This window comes from Protopterus annectens, chromosome 2.part1, assembly GCF_019279795.1.
Source record: "Protopterus annectens isolate FY-2018-M chromosome 2.part1, PAN1.0, whole genome shotgun sequence".
NCBI classification, from domain to species: Eukaryota; Metazoa; Chordata; order Ceratodontiformes; family Protopteridae; genus Protopterus; species Protopterus annectens.
In genome coordinates this window covers 1,512,278,933-1,512,295,633 of record NC_056729.1, presented here as the reverse complement: position 1 = coordinate 1,512,295,633, position 16,701 = coordinate 1,512,278,933, and the positions used below count along the sequence as shown (strand labels likewise).

The window sequence follows — 16,701 nt, the reverse complement described above, 5'->3', positions numbered from 1 at the left end:
AAATCATTAAGGCCGGGGGGGCTTTTGGTGCCTAATTTACTTTAAAAGGAAAGCTGTATGTGTAATATCTTGGTTCTGATGAAATCTGAGGCATTCAGATGAAAGCGCTTAACCAGGAAACTGTTAAATTGCTGGATTTTTACTCGTGAAAATAAACCTGTGTTTTTTATTGGCTTTACTATTTTTATTTACAAAATCAACGTTTTTGCTCGAGCTGTGGACTGGCAACTGTTATATAATTCTACGTGGTTGGAGCATTCAGTGTATTTGTTACAGAGTTGTGATTATGGCAGAAACCGGTTCACTTTCTGCTTCATTGGGCAGGAATGACTATTCAGAACTCCGTGCGGAAGTTACGTCACTTCAAAGTGACGTTAGCAGGCTACTGGAGCTCGTGGGGAAGCTCTCTGAGTGTATACAACTTGGCGGATCCAACGACCAAGTGATACGGAAGACAGCTAAGGACTTGTCATCACCACAAAACAATAATACCTCGGAAGCGTTTGTAAGCGACGAAGATATTCCAAATGGACAAGGGGTATGTAAACCCACAGGAACGCCGAGAACAGCACTGGACTTAGACACTAAAGATGTAGATATTAATTTATCGCCAGCTGGTGATTTTACCTTCAACTTGAGCCTTTTACAGCAAGAGGAATTTTATAAGCTGGGCGCCAAACCGAAAGGGAAGGTGCAAACGAAACTTTACTCCGCTTCATTTTCCAGGAGACCGGAGTATTTTAAAGGTACAGAACTAAGAGACAATTCTTTAAGTCCTGTTTTAAAAAACAAAAATATATCTAAACAGGGTGTTGGTATTAGTGAAATTAATAAAAAACATACCCAAAGAAATGTCGAGAATGACTTTTTAAATGATTTTTTAAACGAGGATGTTGATTATTTTTCGGAAGGTATTATTAATATTCCTAATAGGGGAAGAAATGAACATCATTTTGAACCTATTAAAGAGAAGATTTGTGCATTGGGTAAAAAATTAATCACATTAAAATGTGCGAGAATTGATAATGCTTATTTAGGAAAATGTCTTAATTTAGGCATAGTCCCAAAGGGCATTCGATTTTTTAAATTACCTTTAGGTTTAAAATATGATGAAGAAGTTATTGGTGATTTTAATGAAATGTTTGATGATTTTGGTTTTCATTATATTAAGAAATTAATTAAGTATAATGATGGTAAAATTTCTGTGTTGTTAAATGAAGTTGAAATTTTGAATGATGAAATTGTGCACAATACTAACTTTGATGAGTGGCAAGATTTGTATCACAAACAATTTACATTTGCTGAGAACAAAGCTAAAAGTGTATATAGTAGAAAACTTAAGAAATTAGATAGGGATTTGGGGTCATATAGAGAACATAAGGTTTACACATGGCCACGTCCCACTTTAGGTAGAAATGCCAAGAAAGGGTATGAGGTTCCAGAAAGAAATTACTTTAACAGGGTAGATAGGATAGAGGAACATTCAAATTTTCAAGGGGGGAGACATCACCCTGCACCCAAGCAATACCAGAGAAAACATTGAATATCAAAAGTTTTCCAACTAAGGATGTTTTGTGGCACAATGAATCTCAATTTTCTAATAATTCCCCTATTATTTCCACCTTGGTGAATTCGAATTGCACCATAGAGGAAGGAGGGGTAGAAATGCATAACATGGACAGATTATCTCAGAATGACGAAGTTATAAAAAGTAAAAAAGGTCCTTTAATTTCATCCTTTGCTGGTTTCAAGGTTTATAATTATACTAATTTTTTTTATTTCGAATGAATTTTTTAACCTATTCAGCAAGGGAATGAAATATATTCCAACAGTAAAATTTAATTTTGTAGATGTGGTCAAGGAGATAAAGCTATACTGTCGAAGACTCAACTTAGCTTTACAATATAAAGATAAAAATGATACCAATGTTGGAAGACATCAATATGAAAATAGACTTTGTAAAAAGAGTGCATACATTCCCAACCCCCACCCCCAAGTGGGGTTGTTTGAAAAAATGGTTTGTAGGGACATCTATAGACTACATAAGAATATATATAATAGAAATAACTTTAATGCACCTTTTGAAGACAATTTAACCAAAGGGGAGAGAGAGTGTTTGCAAAATGTTGTGAATAATATAAATATTAGACTAATGAAACCAGACAAGGGAGGGGGTATCATTATTTTTGACACAGAGAATTACACTAAAGCAATACATGATATCCTGTTTACCTCTGGAAATTACGAAGAAGTGTCTCTGAATCAGATTAATATTGGTTACCATCGGATTGATTTAGTAATTGAAGAATACTTGATGGATAACTGTATTACCAACGAGATTTGCAACTTTTTGAGAACTGAATTTCCAAGAGTAGCTTGTATCTTTGGAATCCCAAAAATACATAAATCTATTGAGACCCCACCCTTTAGACCCATTATTGCTGGTTCTCACTCTAAGACCTACAATATGGGTGTCACGATAGACCAGTGGACCAAACATATTTACAATATGGTCCCTCATTTGGTTAAAGATTCTTGGGAATTTCTTAGTAGATTTACCCCTGATGTATGGTCTGAGCATATGACTTTTTTAACAATAGATGCACAAGATTTATTTTCTTGCATTCCCTGTACAACAGGTTTGGAATTTTTTGAAAACAGTTTGAAAAAGTATTCAGGGCTGAGTTGGGACAGAATTAGCCTAATCCTGGACATGATGGGGCTAATCCTTGACCACAACTACATTCAACATGAAGGAGAATACTTTAGGCAGACCAGGGGGGTGGCTATGGGGGCTTCTTGTGCCCCCATTTTCGCAAACCTGGTCAGGCTAGAGTGGGAAAATCAATTTCTCTTTTCTAGTGAATTTTTCAAAAATATTTCTCTTTATTCCAGATATTTGGATGATTTATTTATAATTTGGAAGGGCCCCACTGATGATATTATGAGATTTATTGATTACATTAATTCAAGCACCAATTTTCTTAGATTTACATTTAAGATGGAAAAACTAGGTATTGCTTACTTAGACACATTTATTAGTTCCACACCTGATGGATTTGATTCAAAGATATTTAGAAAATCCACCTTCTCAAACGACTATATAAAATTTGGTAGTTGTCATCCTCAACATATTTTTAGGAATGTCCTTAAGGGATAATATATTTGAGCAGTGAGGATGTCATCTTCTAAAGAGATTATGGACAAAGAAATAGACATTATTTCACAAATGTTTTTGGACAGAAAATATCCAAAAAGAATGGTGGAGAATGTGGCTAAATTTGTTAAAAATAATTGGGGTACGAGATATAAACCCCTGTTGGGAGAACCATTAGGAAACAACAAGAAGACTAATCCTAATATTAGTAGAATAGTTTGCATTATTATGTTCAATCCATATACCAACCTGGTGAAGGAAATTGTAAAAAGACATTGGGAATTGTTGAATACATCTGACAATATTTTAGCCTGTATAGGGAACAACCCCATTTGTATTTACAAGACTGCCCTCAATTTGAAAAAACTTTTGGAGGTCAGTTCCTATACTAAGTTAAAGAAGAAAAGGAGTTTAACAAAAAAGTGTGTTTTTTGTAACCAGTGCAATAATATTAATGAAGAAAGTATGGTTAAACTGGACAATTTGATGAATACTAAGTGTTGGAGTATTAAAGAGAACTGCAATAGTCAGAGGGTAGTGTATCTTGCCACCTGTTCTATCTGTCCTGCCTACTATATAGGCAAGACAGAGAGAAAATTCAAAACAAGAATTTATGAACACCTTTACAGAATAAAGAAAAAAGACACAAAAAATGCTTTAAGTAGACATGTCTTGGATAAGGGTGAGGACCACACGTTTAAATTCATGATAATAGATCAGGTGGACAATCAGTATATGGTGGTAACTGGAAGACCTATTTAGCATATAAAGAAAGTGAATGGCAAATATTTTGTGATGCAACAACCCCCCCGGCCTTAATGATTTTATTAGTATAAAACCATTTTTAATTTTGGACCGGGGATAAGTATTGGTTCACATTATATAGGCTTATATAAGTGTACATATGTGTATATATTGTGTAAGGTAAATTATTCATAGTTTATTATATTTAACTTCATTTAATATTTAATATATATCAAACAACACAGAATTTAATATTGTATTTTAAATTTGACATTTTTTCATAAAGTATACTATTTTTGAATACTAAAAATGTTTGAAACTACATAAAATATTTATATCTTTGTAAAACATTCATATCTTTGAAATATAATTTTATATAATTGTAACTTTTAAACTGTAATTTACAGGGTAGCTTTTTGGTATTCAGGGCTTATGTGTTTAACCTCATGGGTTTAGAACATTGTTTCTTTAAGAAATTACATTTTCTAAGGCTTTTGGCGCCTAATTTACTTTAAAAGGAAAGCTGTATGTGTAATATCTTGGTTCTGATGAAATCTGAGGCATTCAGATGAAAGCGCTTAACCAGGAAACTGTTAAATTGCTGGATTTTTACTCGTGAAAATAAACCTGTGTTTTTTATTGGCTTTACTATTTTTATTTACAAAATAATGCATTATTAAACAATGCATTAGTGAGAATTTTTCAAAACCAACATGTTGCAGAAAAAGCTAATTACAGATTGTTCTAATTTATATTTCATTTCAATTAATACACAAAGAAACTCAGTATGCTTAATTTCATTGCCCTTTACTGTATTTTGCCCAGAGCAGAGATTCAAGACGTTATCAACCCTCAGGTTCATGTGCTGACCAATCAGAAATCAGTCATTGTGGATGAGGAGGAGGAAGATGAGCTGGAGGAAGAAGATGAAGATGGCAGCTTAACAGAAAAGTCACAGGAGGAAGTAACATCACCCACAACAGATCCTCAGGTGGCATATGAAGACGATGAAGATGATGAAGAAGAACCCAGCTCACTCTCCATGACTTACGAGCATTCTCAAAGGTTTGTAAAACTTATCACTGTTTTCAGAGATCTGCACAGCAAATAGAATTCTATTAAAATGTGTTATTTTCTGACCCATTGCTGAGTAATCTGTACTTTTAGCTTTACTTACTGAAGTAGTGTAAAGTTTCAAACTTCAGAATTACAAAAATTTTGTTTCTGAACTCACTTGTATAAAAAAAAAATAACTTTCTGACAACTGCTTCCACTGGGGTATTTTGCACCTCATAGAACCTCATACCTCTTTGCAGGGGACTTTGCCCTCTGAAACTACACTTAAGTATTTTTGGCCCTAAGTCACCACAACTGAGGGGTTAAGAATAAAACCCTGTCCCATCTAACAATCACTAAGACCCTTATAAGCCTAGCCATACAACCCAAATGTGACCCATACATTCAATTTATATATGGGGTGATTTACTAACTGCCTCTGCCTATCAGACATGTAGGCACCAGACCTGGGATGAATTTCTGATTATCCAAGTTGTGCTTAAATAAAGGTTCATAAGTGTATACTAGGCTAACAACCATTAGAGAAAAAAATATATTCAAATTTCCTGACCAGGAAGTAAACTCTGGCCATGACAGTGAGAGTGCGAAATCCTAACCACTAGACCACCAGGGATCCCCCTAAAAAATATGCTTCCTCCCTGTTCAGGAATTGAACCCTGGTCTCTCAAGTGATAAGCGAGGATGCTCACCACTATAATAACAACATGAAATTAGAATTACAATTTTCACAATTAAAAACTTCAAGAACATTTCCCTTTATTTACACTTAAAGATTCCACCTTGAAAATTCACTTTTCAAAGTTTTGTTTCTGCTGGAAAATAAAAGCCAGCAGATATTGCTTATTCTGTTTTTTTATTTATTTTTAACTATAACATTAATATTTAATTTAGATGTATCGTTTAAATTGTCAGGGAGGTTTTAGAGTGCCTTAACAGAAATCCTGTAGTTCACATTGCCTGCACTTATGAAATGTCAACATTATGAGATTAGTGTAATTTAGTTTATTGCCACAAGGTTATAAACCATGTCCTGTATACAGATGGCTTGACTGACAGGTCTCAGGAATGCCTGATTTCAAAGTTTGCCCAGCAAGAATTTAATCAGGATCCAGACCTGCCTCAGTTTGACAAAGGTCTATTACAGGAGCCTGTCCATCTGAAATGGAATCCATGAGAATGGAAAGTGAAATTCAAACCAGTCTGGCCAAGTCAAAGACCAAACACAAGACCTGACTCAGTGCTATAGAACTTGCATCATGCTTTGATAAAGACTACAGCAAAACACTGGCTATCACACAGTCAGAGATCAAAATTTGTGCATGACTGTTGCTGACTATAACTGTCATATAGCTGTAGCACAATCTACATATAAAAGGCTTCTTTTTCCACTGTGAAATGATGGCAAATTCTACTTGTGCAGATTGCATCCAACAGTTGACATTATGAGGACAACTCTCATACAGTCTTTTTTCCTGTCACTCTTTAGTTGGCTTGTAGGTCATTTCATTAAGACAAGATGTTTGAATTCTGTTTTGAGCAAAAAAGAAAAGTTCAAAATGTCACCTGAACACTTAATGAAAACATGATTTTTTGGATAGCAGAATAAACTGGGCATCCTCATGAAGGGGCTTTTGACCTCTGAAACCCTACTTAAGTAGTCATTTTCAAGGTTACTGCATCTTATTTGAAAGGGAAGATCTATTTTGCACAATTACTTTATGCAAAAGTGCACTTTGGAGCATTTTTTCTCACTGCTAACCACTGAATTCCATCTCCCCCCATGTTGGTACCTGATGTTCCCATTCTTGGAGGCCTCAATGCACTTATACCCTTCACTCCAATATGACCCATGCTGGGTGGACCTCCTTTCTAGGGCAGTATTACATAGGTGAGGGACAAATGCACCTGTAGAAGTTCTAAGGGGTATGAAACACTGCAAACTTGTGAGTGGAGCAGAGCCATCATGTTGCAGCGTCACAGCTGGCTTTTCTCTTACTGACATGCTGGGCTCACATCATGAGAAGGGGCTTGCACTGGCACTGCAAGAGAAATAGACTCCCCTCTTTGCTGATGCATCCCCCAAATATCCACCACCTACACTGCAGCACTGGCTTACTAACATGATAACAGACTCACCACCAGTGCCTGTACCTCACTTAAGGCATGCCCTTTTGGACAAATCTGCAATCTGCTCAGACTGTCTGAGCATAAACTGCCTTCTTCCCTGTGAAGGTTGTTTAATAATAGGTCATATACCCTAAGATATATTCTTTTCATTCTAAAAATAACATGGAGGGGGTCTAGCTTAAGTAATCCACAAGATGCTCTTCCGCCGGGATAACAGAAACTGGGATGGCAACCTTCTTCACTGGAATTACTCACATGCCATTAAACATCATTCCAAATGAAGGAACTATACATATGATGTAGGATGCAGCCCAGTTATGGGGTATAAATATGAATTTGTATGGCACTAACCATCCTATGTCTGTACAGGTAGTACTGTATAATACAGTGTGAAAAAGTAAAACTATAGTGGCTAACACATCTCGCTGCAAACCTCAAAACATTAATATGAATCTCATCAGCTCTCTCTTCTATACTATGAAGACCTAGGCAACCACTTCAGTTGAATGTGCCTCAAAATCTCTCACATAAAAGGATATGCAAACACCCCCAACACACTTGCATATATAGATATAGATATAGATGCAGATATAGATATCAGGATACCTAGCAAAGATAGACAATTTTGAAATAGAGTATTTCATAAGTATTTAAGAGAAACTGTGAATTACTGTAGTCTGATCAATTTTTAAATTATCTTTTAACTCCATACCCTAGTTCCATGGAAAAGATGGATAAAGATGTGGGTACAACTTAAATAATCCCAGTTTGACTAATAGTTCAGGAGTATCCAGGTAGGGAGAATGGGAGTGAGTGGCCATCACCAGCTCTCCCGTCAGACAGGGAGAACAGGTGGCTAATTTTGTTGACATACTGACACCTACCAGAGGCTACATTTACCAGAAGTACATGTCACATGCAAGCAACAAACAGGGCATGGATTATCAGGCATGCCATGTACAGTACACTGTGGCTGGAACTGGGCATGTGCAGCAATGCATATGGATGAAGGCCAGTACTGTTTGCTGTCCTGCCAGCTACCACCCTTATAGCTGCATAAAGAATCACCTCCCATGACCATCTCTCACAAGGTTTTGCCCAAAAGAGACATGAATGATTTGACTGACTCCTGTCCTTTGTGGGGAACAACTGTTGCAATTGGTCATGAGACAACTGAAGGTTAGCGGGTAGTGCAGGGCAAAAAAGGATATTAAAATATCTTTAACTCTGCAGTAAACATGATAATGGCTTTTTTTACAGCAATCAGATCACATCCTTTTAGTTATTATCCAAAGCTCATGAACAAGATGGTGGCACAGTCTGACCAGTAAACTGAGAGCTTTGCGCTGTGTGACTCAGTCCTTTCTTTACTACCACAGACTGGTGCAATGCCTGAAATACTGTAGCCTTAGCACCTGTGCACTGATCAGTGTCTTAGTTCATATACATTCACTTGCGAACAAAATCACCAAGATGTGTAAACTCCGCCAACTCAGGAATCTCTGATCCCCTCACCTACATAAAATAATCCACTGCTTCCTATAACATAATCATGTCTTATGATTTAGAGGGGCTGACTTTCTTCCCAGCTACTTCACAGTCAGCAGTGAACCGCCCTGATGCTGGCTGGAGATCAGAATGATGTGAGGCTAAGGGGACAACATTAGCTTCCAAAGCACAGATAAAACCTCACACCCCCAAACTAAATTGTCTCAAAATCTTGCCTGCGCCTTCATGCCCTGTCCATGAAAATCAATAACAGGAGGGGAAGCAAAGCAGACTCCCAACATCTAATTCCACAGCAGAAATGTTGAATCAGCACAGTGACCTCATTTGCCAAAATGTATCAAATCCAACATCTGCATCTGACACTGCCTTTTAAGAAAGTGTGTTTGACAGATTCAAGAATGTATTAAAATAAATTTTACACATCTCAACAATATCCCCAGCTGATGGCAGCATTTCTCTTGCTGGAAATAGCCTGAGCAATACCCCCACCCCCCATTTGCCGGGTAGTTTAAAAGAATCTCTTTAAGGCCATCGAAAAGTAATTTTTCAATGACTATCAATGAAATACAGAGATAACACTACTACTACAGTATGGAAAGCTTATTTCTTTAACCTGTCAACTTGCTTCACTTCTGCTATCCGTCACTGAATCCCACGGTTACTGACATGACAAATACTAACCATGCTTTGTTCAAAACTCCTTAATGTCTTTTCATCTAATGAGACCTGCATTGGGATCTAGACAGACTCCACATTTTGGCCTCTCCAAGTACATGGAAAAAGCTTTTCTGGGACATGGGAGCTCTGAGAAGGTTCATCAGGCTAGTTAAGTTTTCAAGACACATGCAAAGTTTTATTTTGAGCATCCAAGCTGCACAAACAATACTGAGATTTGCATACACTGGTCTATCCACAGTGCAACAAAAAGGTACTTAGTCATTCCCAAAAATCCAAATACTGTTGCAAAATCTTCACGGACACCAATACCAGAAAAGGAAAAAACACAGATTAACAGTTTCAATGGTAAATATGTGATATTTCTTCATCAAGTGCTTTTAGAAATGAAATGTGGAAGCCTCCCTCCGACATTTTTGTAAAGTAGTCTGCCAGTTGCATTTTTTATGCTAACTACAATATCCTTTGAATTCTCTGGGTTTGCATGTTATTTTATTCCACTGCACTTCCAGTTGGAACCTTGATCTGTGACACGTTTTGTTGACTTAAATGCCTCAACAATGAATAATTACCTGTGATACAGCTGATACAGATTATCTGACAATGAGAGTGAAATCAGTGGATCACTGATCTGATATCCCAGCCTGCAGCCTCAACAGTCTGCAGAACAAAGTAATATAGTAGGAATAAGGACAACTGTTCAGAAAGTTAGATAATGGTCACTGCTAGCTTAGCAATAGTTAGCAAAATAAATGTTTCCAGAGAAAAACAGCCTAAATAAGGCTTTAAGCAGATCTTTATTCAGTGATGGGTGAGCATTCTTGTCTGATTCCAGATTTTCAGCTGAGCATTCCAGGGAGGTACTAGGTCAGCCTATGTAGAGATGGCTTGGTTGGTGGAAAACTCAACCCACCATTTGTATAGCCAATGGAAAGGGGCTGTACCAGTGTCTGCATGTTACAAAGTTTTATATCATTTTACGTTTTAACAGTGTTGAGTAATTGTCATAAACAGTACATGACAGAAGTGCTAAACCATCACCTTATGGTACATACCCCAGTCATATCACTGCATAGGCCCACCCATATCTCTACATCCCACAATGCAGAACGTATGTGGAATCCACAGTGTGACCATCCCTGAGTAACCCGGTGATGTCCTATTATGCTAGCTTGATGTCACTGTAATACTGCTACCTCTGTACACCCACAGATGCCTTTCCAAACTGTTCTGTCTCCCTAGGTTTGCTCATGTCCTCCAGATGTGGCATACAACAAAGGTAAGGCAAGTCACCCCTGCAGATGTCCTACTACAGTCATTCCAGATACAAGGGTGATACCTACTCAGGCCAGAGGTTTTCCACCAGCCTCTAAGAGACTATGTGTGGGAAACAGTGGTCCACAATGTCAGTGCTATAGATGGCAGGAACTGCACCACACATCAACTGTGGAAATATGTAAATGACAGAATACAAAGGGCTTCACAGAAAGCAGGCAACAAAGAAACAGAAAAGACAGCAACAGGGTACAACACATGCTGAGGAAGAATTATTTCTGGTATCCCTGCAGTGTGATGATAAGGGAACAGGCATCATTCTGGATTTTGAAGTGGGTTCTGGGAATAGACAGGTGCCAAGTATCTCTCACAGAGACGGCCAGATGAGTACTCATACTGCCGGAGGCATACTGTAACTGTGGTTAGACCAATGCTAGACTGGTTGAAGTATCCGCTGAGATAGATCAAGGGTACCGAATCAGGGGACTGCTGGCAGAGGTAGGTGTTTTATATTTGACTGCAGAAATCTACCTATCATTAGCATGCAAACCATGTGGCAAGAGGGATTGTGGCAGCAAGCTACAATCCCTCTTGCCACATGGTTTGCATGCGGCAAGAGGGATTGTGGCAGCAAGCAGAGTCATGCAGTTATGTAATGCATTCTGTATCCATAGGGCATATCACAGGTCACCCAGCATCATAAGATCATAGGATCATAGGAGATTACTAGGCTATCAACCTGGAGTTCATTTCAAGCCTAGCCATTTCATCCCATTGTAATGCCATAGAAATGTTAGTTAACACCAAAGACTGCATTTAGTAATGTCTGCCCATGTCCAGGAGGGCTGTGGGCGCTATTCCTGATAAAAATTGATGGTGTCCATCCACTTGTCCAGGTTCCTTTTGAACAGTGTATTAGAGGTGCTCTGTTTCACATGAATAAGTAGCCTATTCCAAAGATGCAGCAGTTGCTGGGAGATAAGTCGGTCCCTTCAGCATGTCCTATTTAAGTCGAGGGCCATATTTAGGTCCCTGGAAAGAGTGGCCCTATTCCCATTTGATTTATGGATATACAAGTTTGTTAGGTTTGCATCTGAGGTTGCTCTGTAAGCCAGGCATAAGTCTCCCCTAAGAATTCTATATGATACAGAGTAAAGAAAGTGACAGGGACTTTAGTCAGTCTGTGTATGGCATATGCTGGAGTCTGTTGATCTTCTTTGTTAGAAACCTTTGAGGTGTCTCCAGTTGCTGCAAGTGCTTTGCATGTTACATGCCGAATTGGGAGTTATACTCAATTATGGGCCGGATTAGTGCCGAGTATAGAGGGGTTTTAAAATCTTTTGCTATCAAGGCAATGCCTTTACTAATCAGTTGTGCTACATAGAAAGTCTTCTTTACTACAGTAGACACATGGTGGTCAAAGTTAAGGTCGCTGTCAACTTGTGAACTCATGTCCCTTACCACTTCATGGGTACTTAGGGTATTGTTGTTGATTTGATAGTGTGAAGGGGCATTGTTTGTGCCAAAGGGAATGATGATGCATTTTTTGCATTAAGTTTGAGACTGTGACTAAGACACCAGTTGTTGGTCTGCATAAGACACTCCTGGAATATAATGACACCTGTTGAGACTGAGCCAGAAAAACAACAGGGTCTGACAATGAAGCCAAAAGGCAAATCAACACATTGATCAGGGCACACTGAAGTGTTCTGTCTCATTCCTGGCCTATTTCCACTGCTTGGGGTGACACTGTAGCTACACCTACACCCACCCCATGAATTCCCGAGAGTGGCATACTACCAGACCAGTCTTGGGGGCCCTTCTTTATAGCTGATGTCATGACCACCACTAGTGGTGGGCCATGAGGGGTAGATAAGCAAATATATCTGATGTACACATTCCTACAGGATCTCAGGGTAACAGTCTGTTATGGCATAATCCACTACCATAGCCAGCTTGACTTGAGGGTGACTTTTGTTCTTAATCAACAGATGGGCAGGACTGTTATCTGAGAACAATCTGCAGCTAATCCTGCTGAAATGGAAATTACTGGATTGTGCATGTCCTCTTAGGACCTTATTCATGCACAACCTAGACAATTGGATGGGAGGCCATAAATTCACCCTGGGGGCTGGCGCCTATGTCCCTCATGGATAGAGGCAGTTGGTGCTGATCATAGACTCACTGTGCGAATAATGACCATCTAACCAAGGTCAATTAGGGAACATGGGTATAACATGGCTAGGCTTGTAAAGGCCCTTGGGCCATTAGCCTAGTAACCTCCTATGAACACATAAACCTATGAAGTCCAGGGATGTACTTTAACCACCCATGGAGGCTATCTAGAAATAAATTAATTTAAACCCTCAAGCTGATTAACATCCAAACATCCTTTGTCTTTTCTGAAAACAAAATTAATAAGAAATGATAGCCAGATTCCACAGTCACAGGAAAGATGGGGTGGAGGGATTAACTGGTGGGCACCAAACTAAAGAGGGCACCATTTGGCATATGCCACTTTATAAAAGGAACATTTTCACAGTTCACATACTATCAAAATGCTTTTTTTCTTTCAAAGGTAACAGAAAGTTATTAGGTTGTCATATCATACATCAGCTTAACAAATTTGTTGATACCTTTAAAAAATTGACAGTTTAGAAGCTTCATTAAGTGATCTCAATTGTGACTGCAACTAGATAGCAGAGGAGGTGTCAGACTGCCTTGCTAAAGCTCTGCCAGAGTCTTTCTTATCAGGTGCAATCTCTTGGATGGCCCTTTTACTCATGTAGCTTAAGACCTTTTTTTCTTGATGCACTGTTTTGATGGTTTTTGAATGCCTGGCAAAGAGAAAGAGTGTGAGAGAGGAGGAGTTTGGAAGGGAATCATGTAGCCTGTAGATATCAATGTCTATGCTCATTTGTTTTGTATGATGGAAAGCCACACATCCAAGTAGAGGAAATTATGGCTTCCAAATGCATCCAGAGTGGGACAGTCAGGCAAGACCTCAGGAGATTACACTACTGTCCCTCCAAAGGAGGACTGCAGTACCCCTACTGTTTATGGTTATTACTGCCTCTGGGGTAGTGTCCATTTCATTAGTTTTCATGGCCATATTGGTTCCACCCAGATTTCTGATTCTGTTATTGTTGCTGACCTGCACCATAAATGCATCTACTTTAAAGGCTACACAGGTAAAAAACGCACTCTCCAAAGCTAAGAATACAGCATCCATGGGACCAGACAACATCCCAGGCTGTGTACTACATGAACTACAAAATGAACTGGCAACTCACCTAAGTGTCATGTTTAATCATAGCCTCATCTCAGGCTTTGTGCCTTCTGAGTGGTGCACAGCTACAGTTATCCCACTCCACAAGGGGGGGATCCACCTTGGATCCCGGGAACTACCGCCCCATCAGTCTGAAGAGTCTGATTTGCAAGGCCATGGAATGTATTATCATGGAACTTATAAACAAAGACATTGGCAACCTTCAAACACTGGACCCCACGCAGTTTGGGTTCATGAAGGGCCGATCTTGTCTCCTGAACCTGATTGACTTCTTCGAATCAGTCTCCAGAGCCGTGGACAAGGGTAAGGTGGTCCACACAACCTATCTGGACCTTGCCAAGGCCTTCAACACCATCCCCCACTCGGAAGTCATAGATAAACTTACTAAGCTGGGCATTAATCCCTACGTCACTCGATGGGTTGCCAACTGGCTTACTGACAGAACCCACACTGTAATAGTAGCCGACTACAAATCTAGCTCCAGACAAGTGACAAGTGGAGTACCTCAGGGGTCAGTCCTGGGACCACTCTTGTTTGGCATCTACTTCTCTGAAGTACAGGCCAACACTAAGGGACTCTGGCTAACAAAGTTTGCAGAAGACTGCAAAACTGGGAGCCATTATTGAATCCCCAAATGATGTGGATATTCTACAAAAGGGCCTTACAGAAACAGATGCTTGGTGCCAGAGCCATGGGCTCAAGCTCAATGCCAAGAAATGTATAGTTATCCCATTTGGGAAAAAATGTACCCATGAACTGCCACATATGTGGCAGTACACTAAACACTGAAAGTGTGATAAGAGACTTAGGGACACAGATGGACAGTGGTCTCACCTTTGATAACCACATCACCACAACAGTCAGGAAATCCTTCTGTGTGGCACACCTCATCACTAAGGGTTTTTCATCCAGAAAAAAGGAGGTCATTGTCCCATTGTACTCATCCCTCATTAGACCCATTATAGAATACAATGCCCCATTTGATATGTACCTCTCAAGACATCTGCAACAACTGGAAAGGCCAAAGAAATACCTCACTAAAAGAATCACAGGCCTAAAGCAGATGCCCTATGCTGACCATCTAAAAAACTCGACCTATACTCTGTCACATATCATCTACTCAGAGGTGATCTCTGCTTAACATACAAGGCCATGTCAAACCCAAAGCTGTTGGACATGCTACACTTAAAAAAATTCCAATCCCTCAGAGACACATGCTCCAGGGATCTAAACTTTGTCATTACAATGAACAAAACATGCTGGAGGGATAGGTTCCTGAAAAGACTGCCCATATGATTGGATGGGAAATAGAAAATTCACCCCGGAGATCACGTCAGTCACCCTGCTAGACAGGGGTCCAGGGAAGTAAATACTGTGGGAAGAAATAGCCAGGGAATTGTTATGGCTAGGCTTGTTTATGCCTTAGGGCCAATAGCCTAGTACCAACCCATGAACCTATAAAGGTTAAAAATTTCACAGCATCGAACCTCTGATCATCGAAGACGAGATAACTGAAGTTGTGAAATATTAAACATAAAAAAAAAATCTAACAGCTGAAAACATCTTCTTTCACATTTTTGCAGGGGGGCAAGCCCTCCTGCAACCGTCCCAAACCCCATGCTGCTTAAATATACCAACTCCGAGATTTCACTACAGTGAAGAGAATGGTAAATTTCCCGTTCCACACTGTACTGCGATCTCCATTCAAAGTGTTCGATATTTCACAACTTCGATCATCTGGTCTTCACTAATCACCAGTCTGATATTGTGAAATTTCGATCCTTTGAAGTAGACCCCCATAAAGGTTGTGGACCCTTTAGCCTTCTAGCTTATCAGTGGGAGTGGTAAGCACTAGGTCGCCTATCTACCACAAGAGGAGTGGTTTCTGACCCAGAAATTGTAGTTTATTGGCCGTTTGGGCAGTTTTTCCATCTCTTTCAACTTCTGGTTTAAAAGCCCCTATTTGCACTTGTCCCCCCCGTAACTACTCTAGTCCAGATACAGATTTGCTGTATCCAGGACTGTTTGTAAGCTCCTGAGACTCCCAAGCCTTTCTGTGTTGGAGGAAAGCCTTCTAGTCTATCAGTGGGAGTGGTAAGCACTAGGTCGCCTATCTACCACATAAGGAGTGGTTTCTGGCCCAGAAATTGTAGTTATTAGCTGTTTGGGCAGTTTTTTCATCTCTCTCAACTTTCTGATGTAAAAGCCCACATTTGCACTTGTTTCTTTCCTTTACTAATCTAGTCCAGATACAGACTCTTAGTTTTAGCACTTGAATTTGCTTATTCGTGCTCAGCACTTGTTCAGAACTTGTTGTAAGCACTAAATAAGCTACAAATTACTACAGCACTTAACCTTCCTCATTACCTAGAGGAAAACCATTTTTATACTTACTTTCCTTACTTGCTTAGAGAAAAAAATAGCTCTTGTACTCAATTTCCTCACTTATCTAGAGGAAAATATTTTTTTTATTCAGGCATGTCTAAGGGTCAACTCCCAGTGTTCTCTCCTGTCTATCTGATAAATCTGGGCATCTTGGGGCAATGCAGAAATTGCCTCATGTACACAGACAACACTCTCCTCCTACCACCCAACACTACCACCTGTGAGAGATACACTTATCTAGCCAAACTAGAGGTAAAGCTCTCTCCAACCAAAACTGAACTTGACAGTCAAGAGGAGAAAGTAAACACTTGCACCACACCACACTCATCACATAGTCCCACTAAATCTACACCACTAAAATCCACACATAGAAACAGAAAAACATTCACGGGGGCCCTCAATAATAATCTGCTCAAGTAACAGAGACATCCAAAGCAGAAATGTAAGCAACCTCCACCCCCAA

At 39.3% G+C, this 16,701-nt stretch overlaps 1 protein-coding gene across 6 annotated transcripts in view; it reads left to right on the top strand.

The window, feature by feature from the left end:
- Positions 1 to 16,701, top strand: part of PRDM16 (PR/SET domain 16) — a 2,576,872-nt gene that overhangs the window by 2,541,540 nt on the left and 18,631 nt on the right. For all 6 annotated transcript variants that reach the window (XM_044062971.1, XM_044062974.1, XM_044062970.1 and 3 more), the window contains one exon: positions 4,727 to 4,966. In XM_044062971.1, the coding sequence (XP_043918906.1) occupies positions 4,727 to 4,966 (240 nt within the window). The remainder of the gene's footprint in view (positions 1 to 4,726; positions 4,967 to 16,701) is intronic.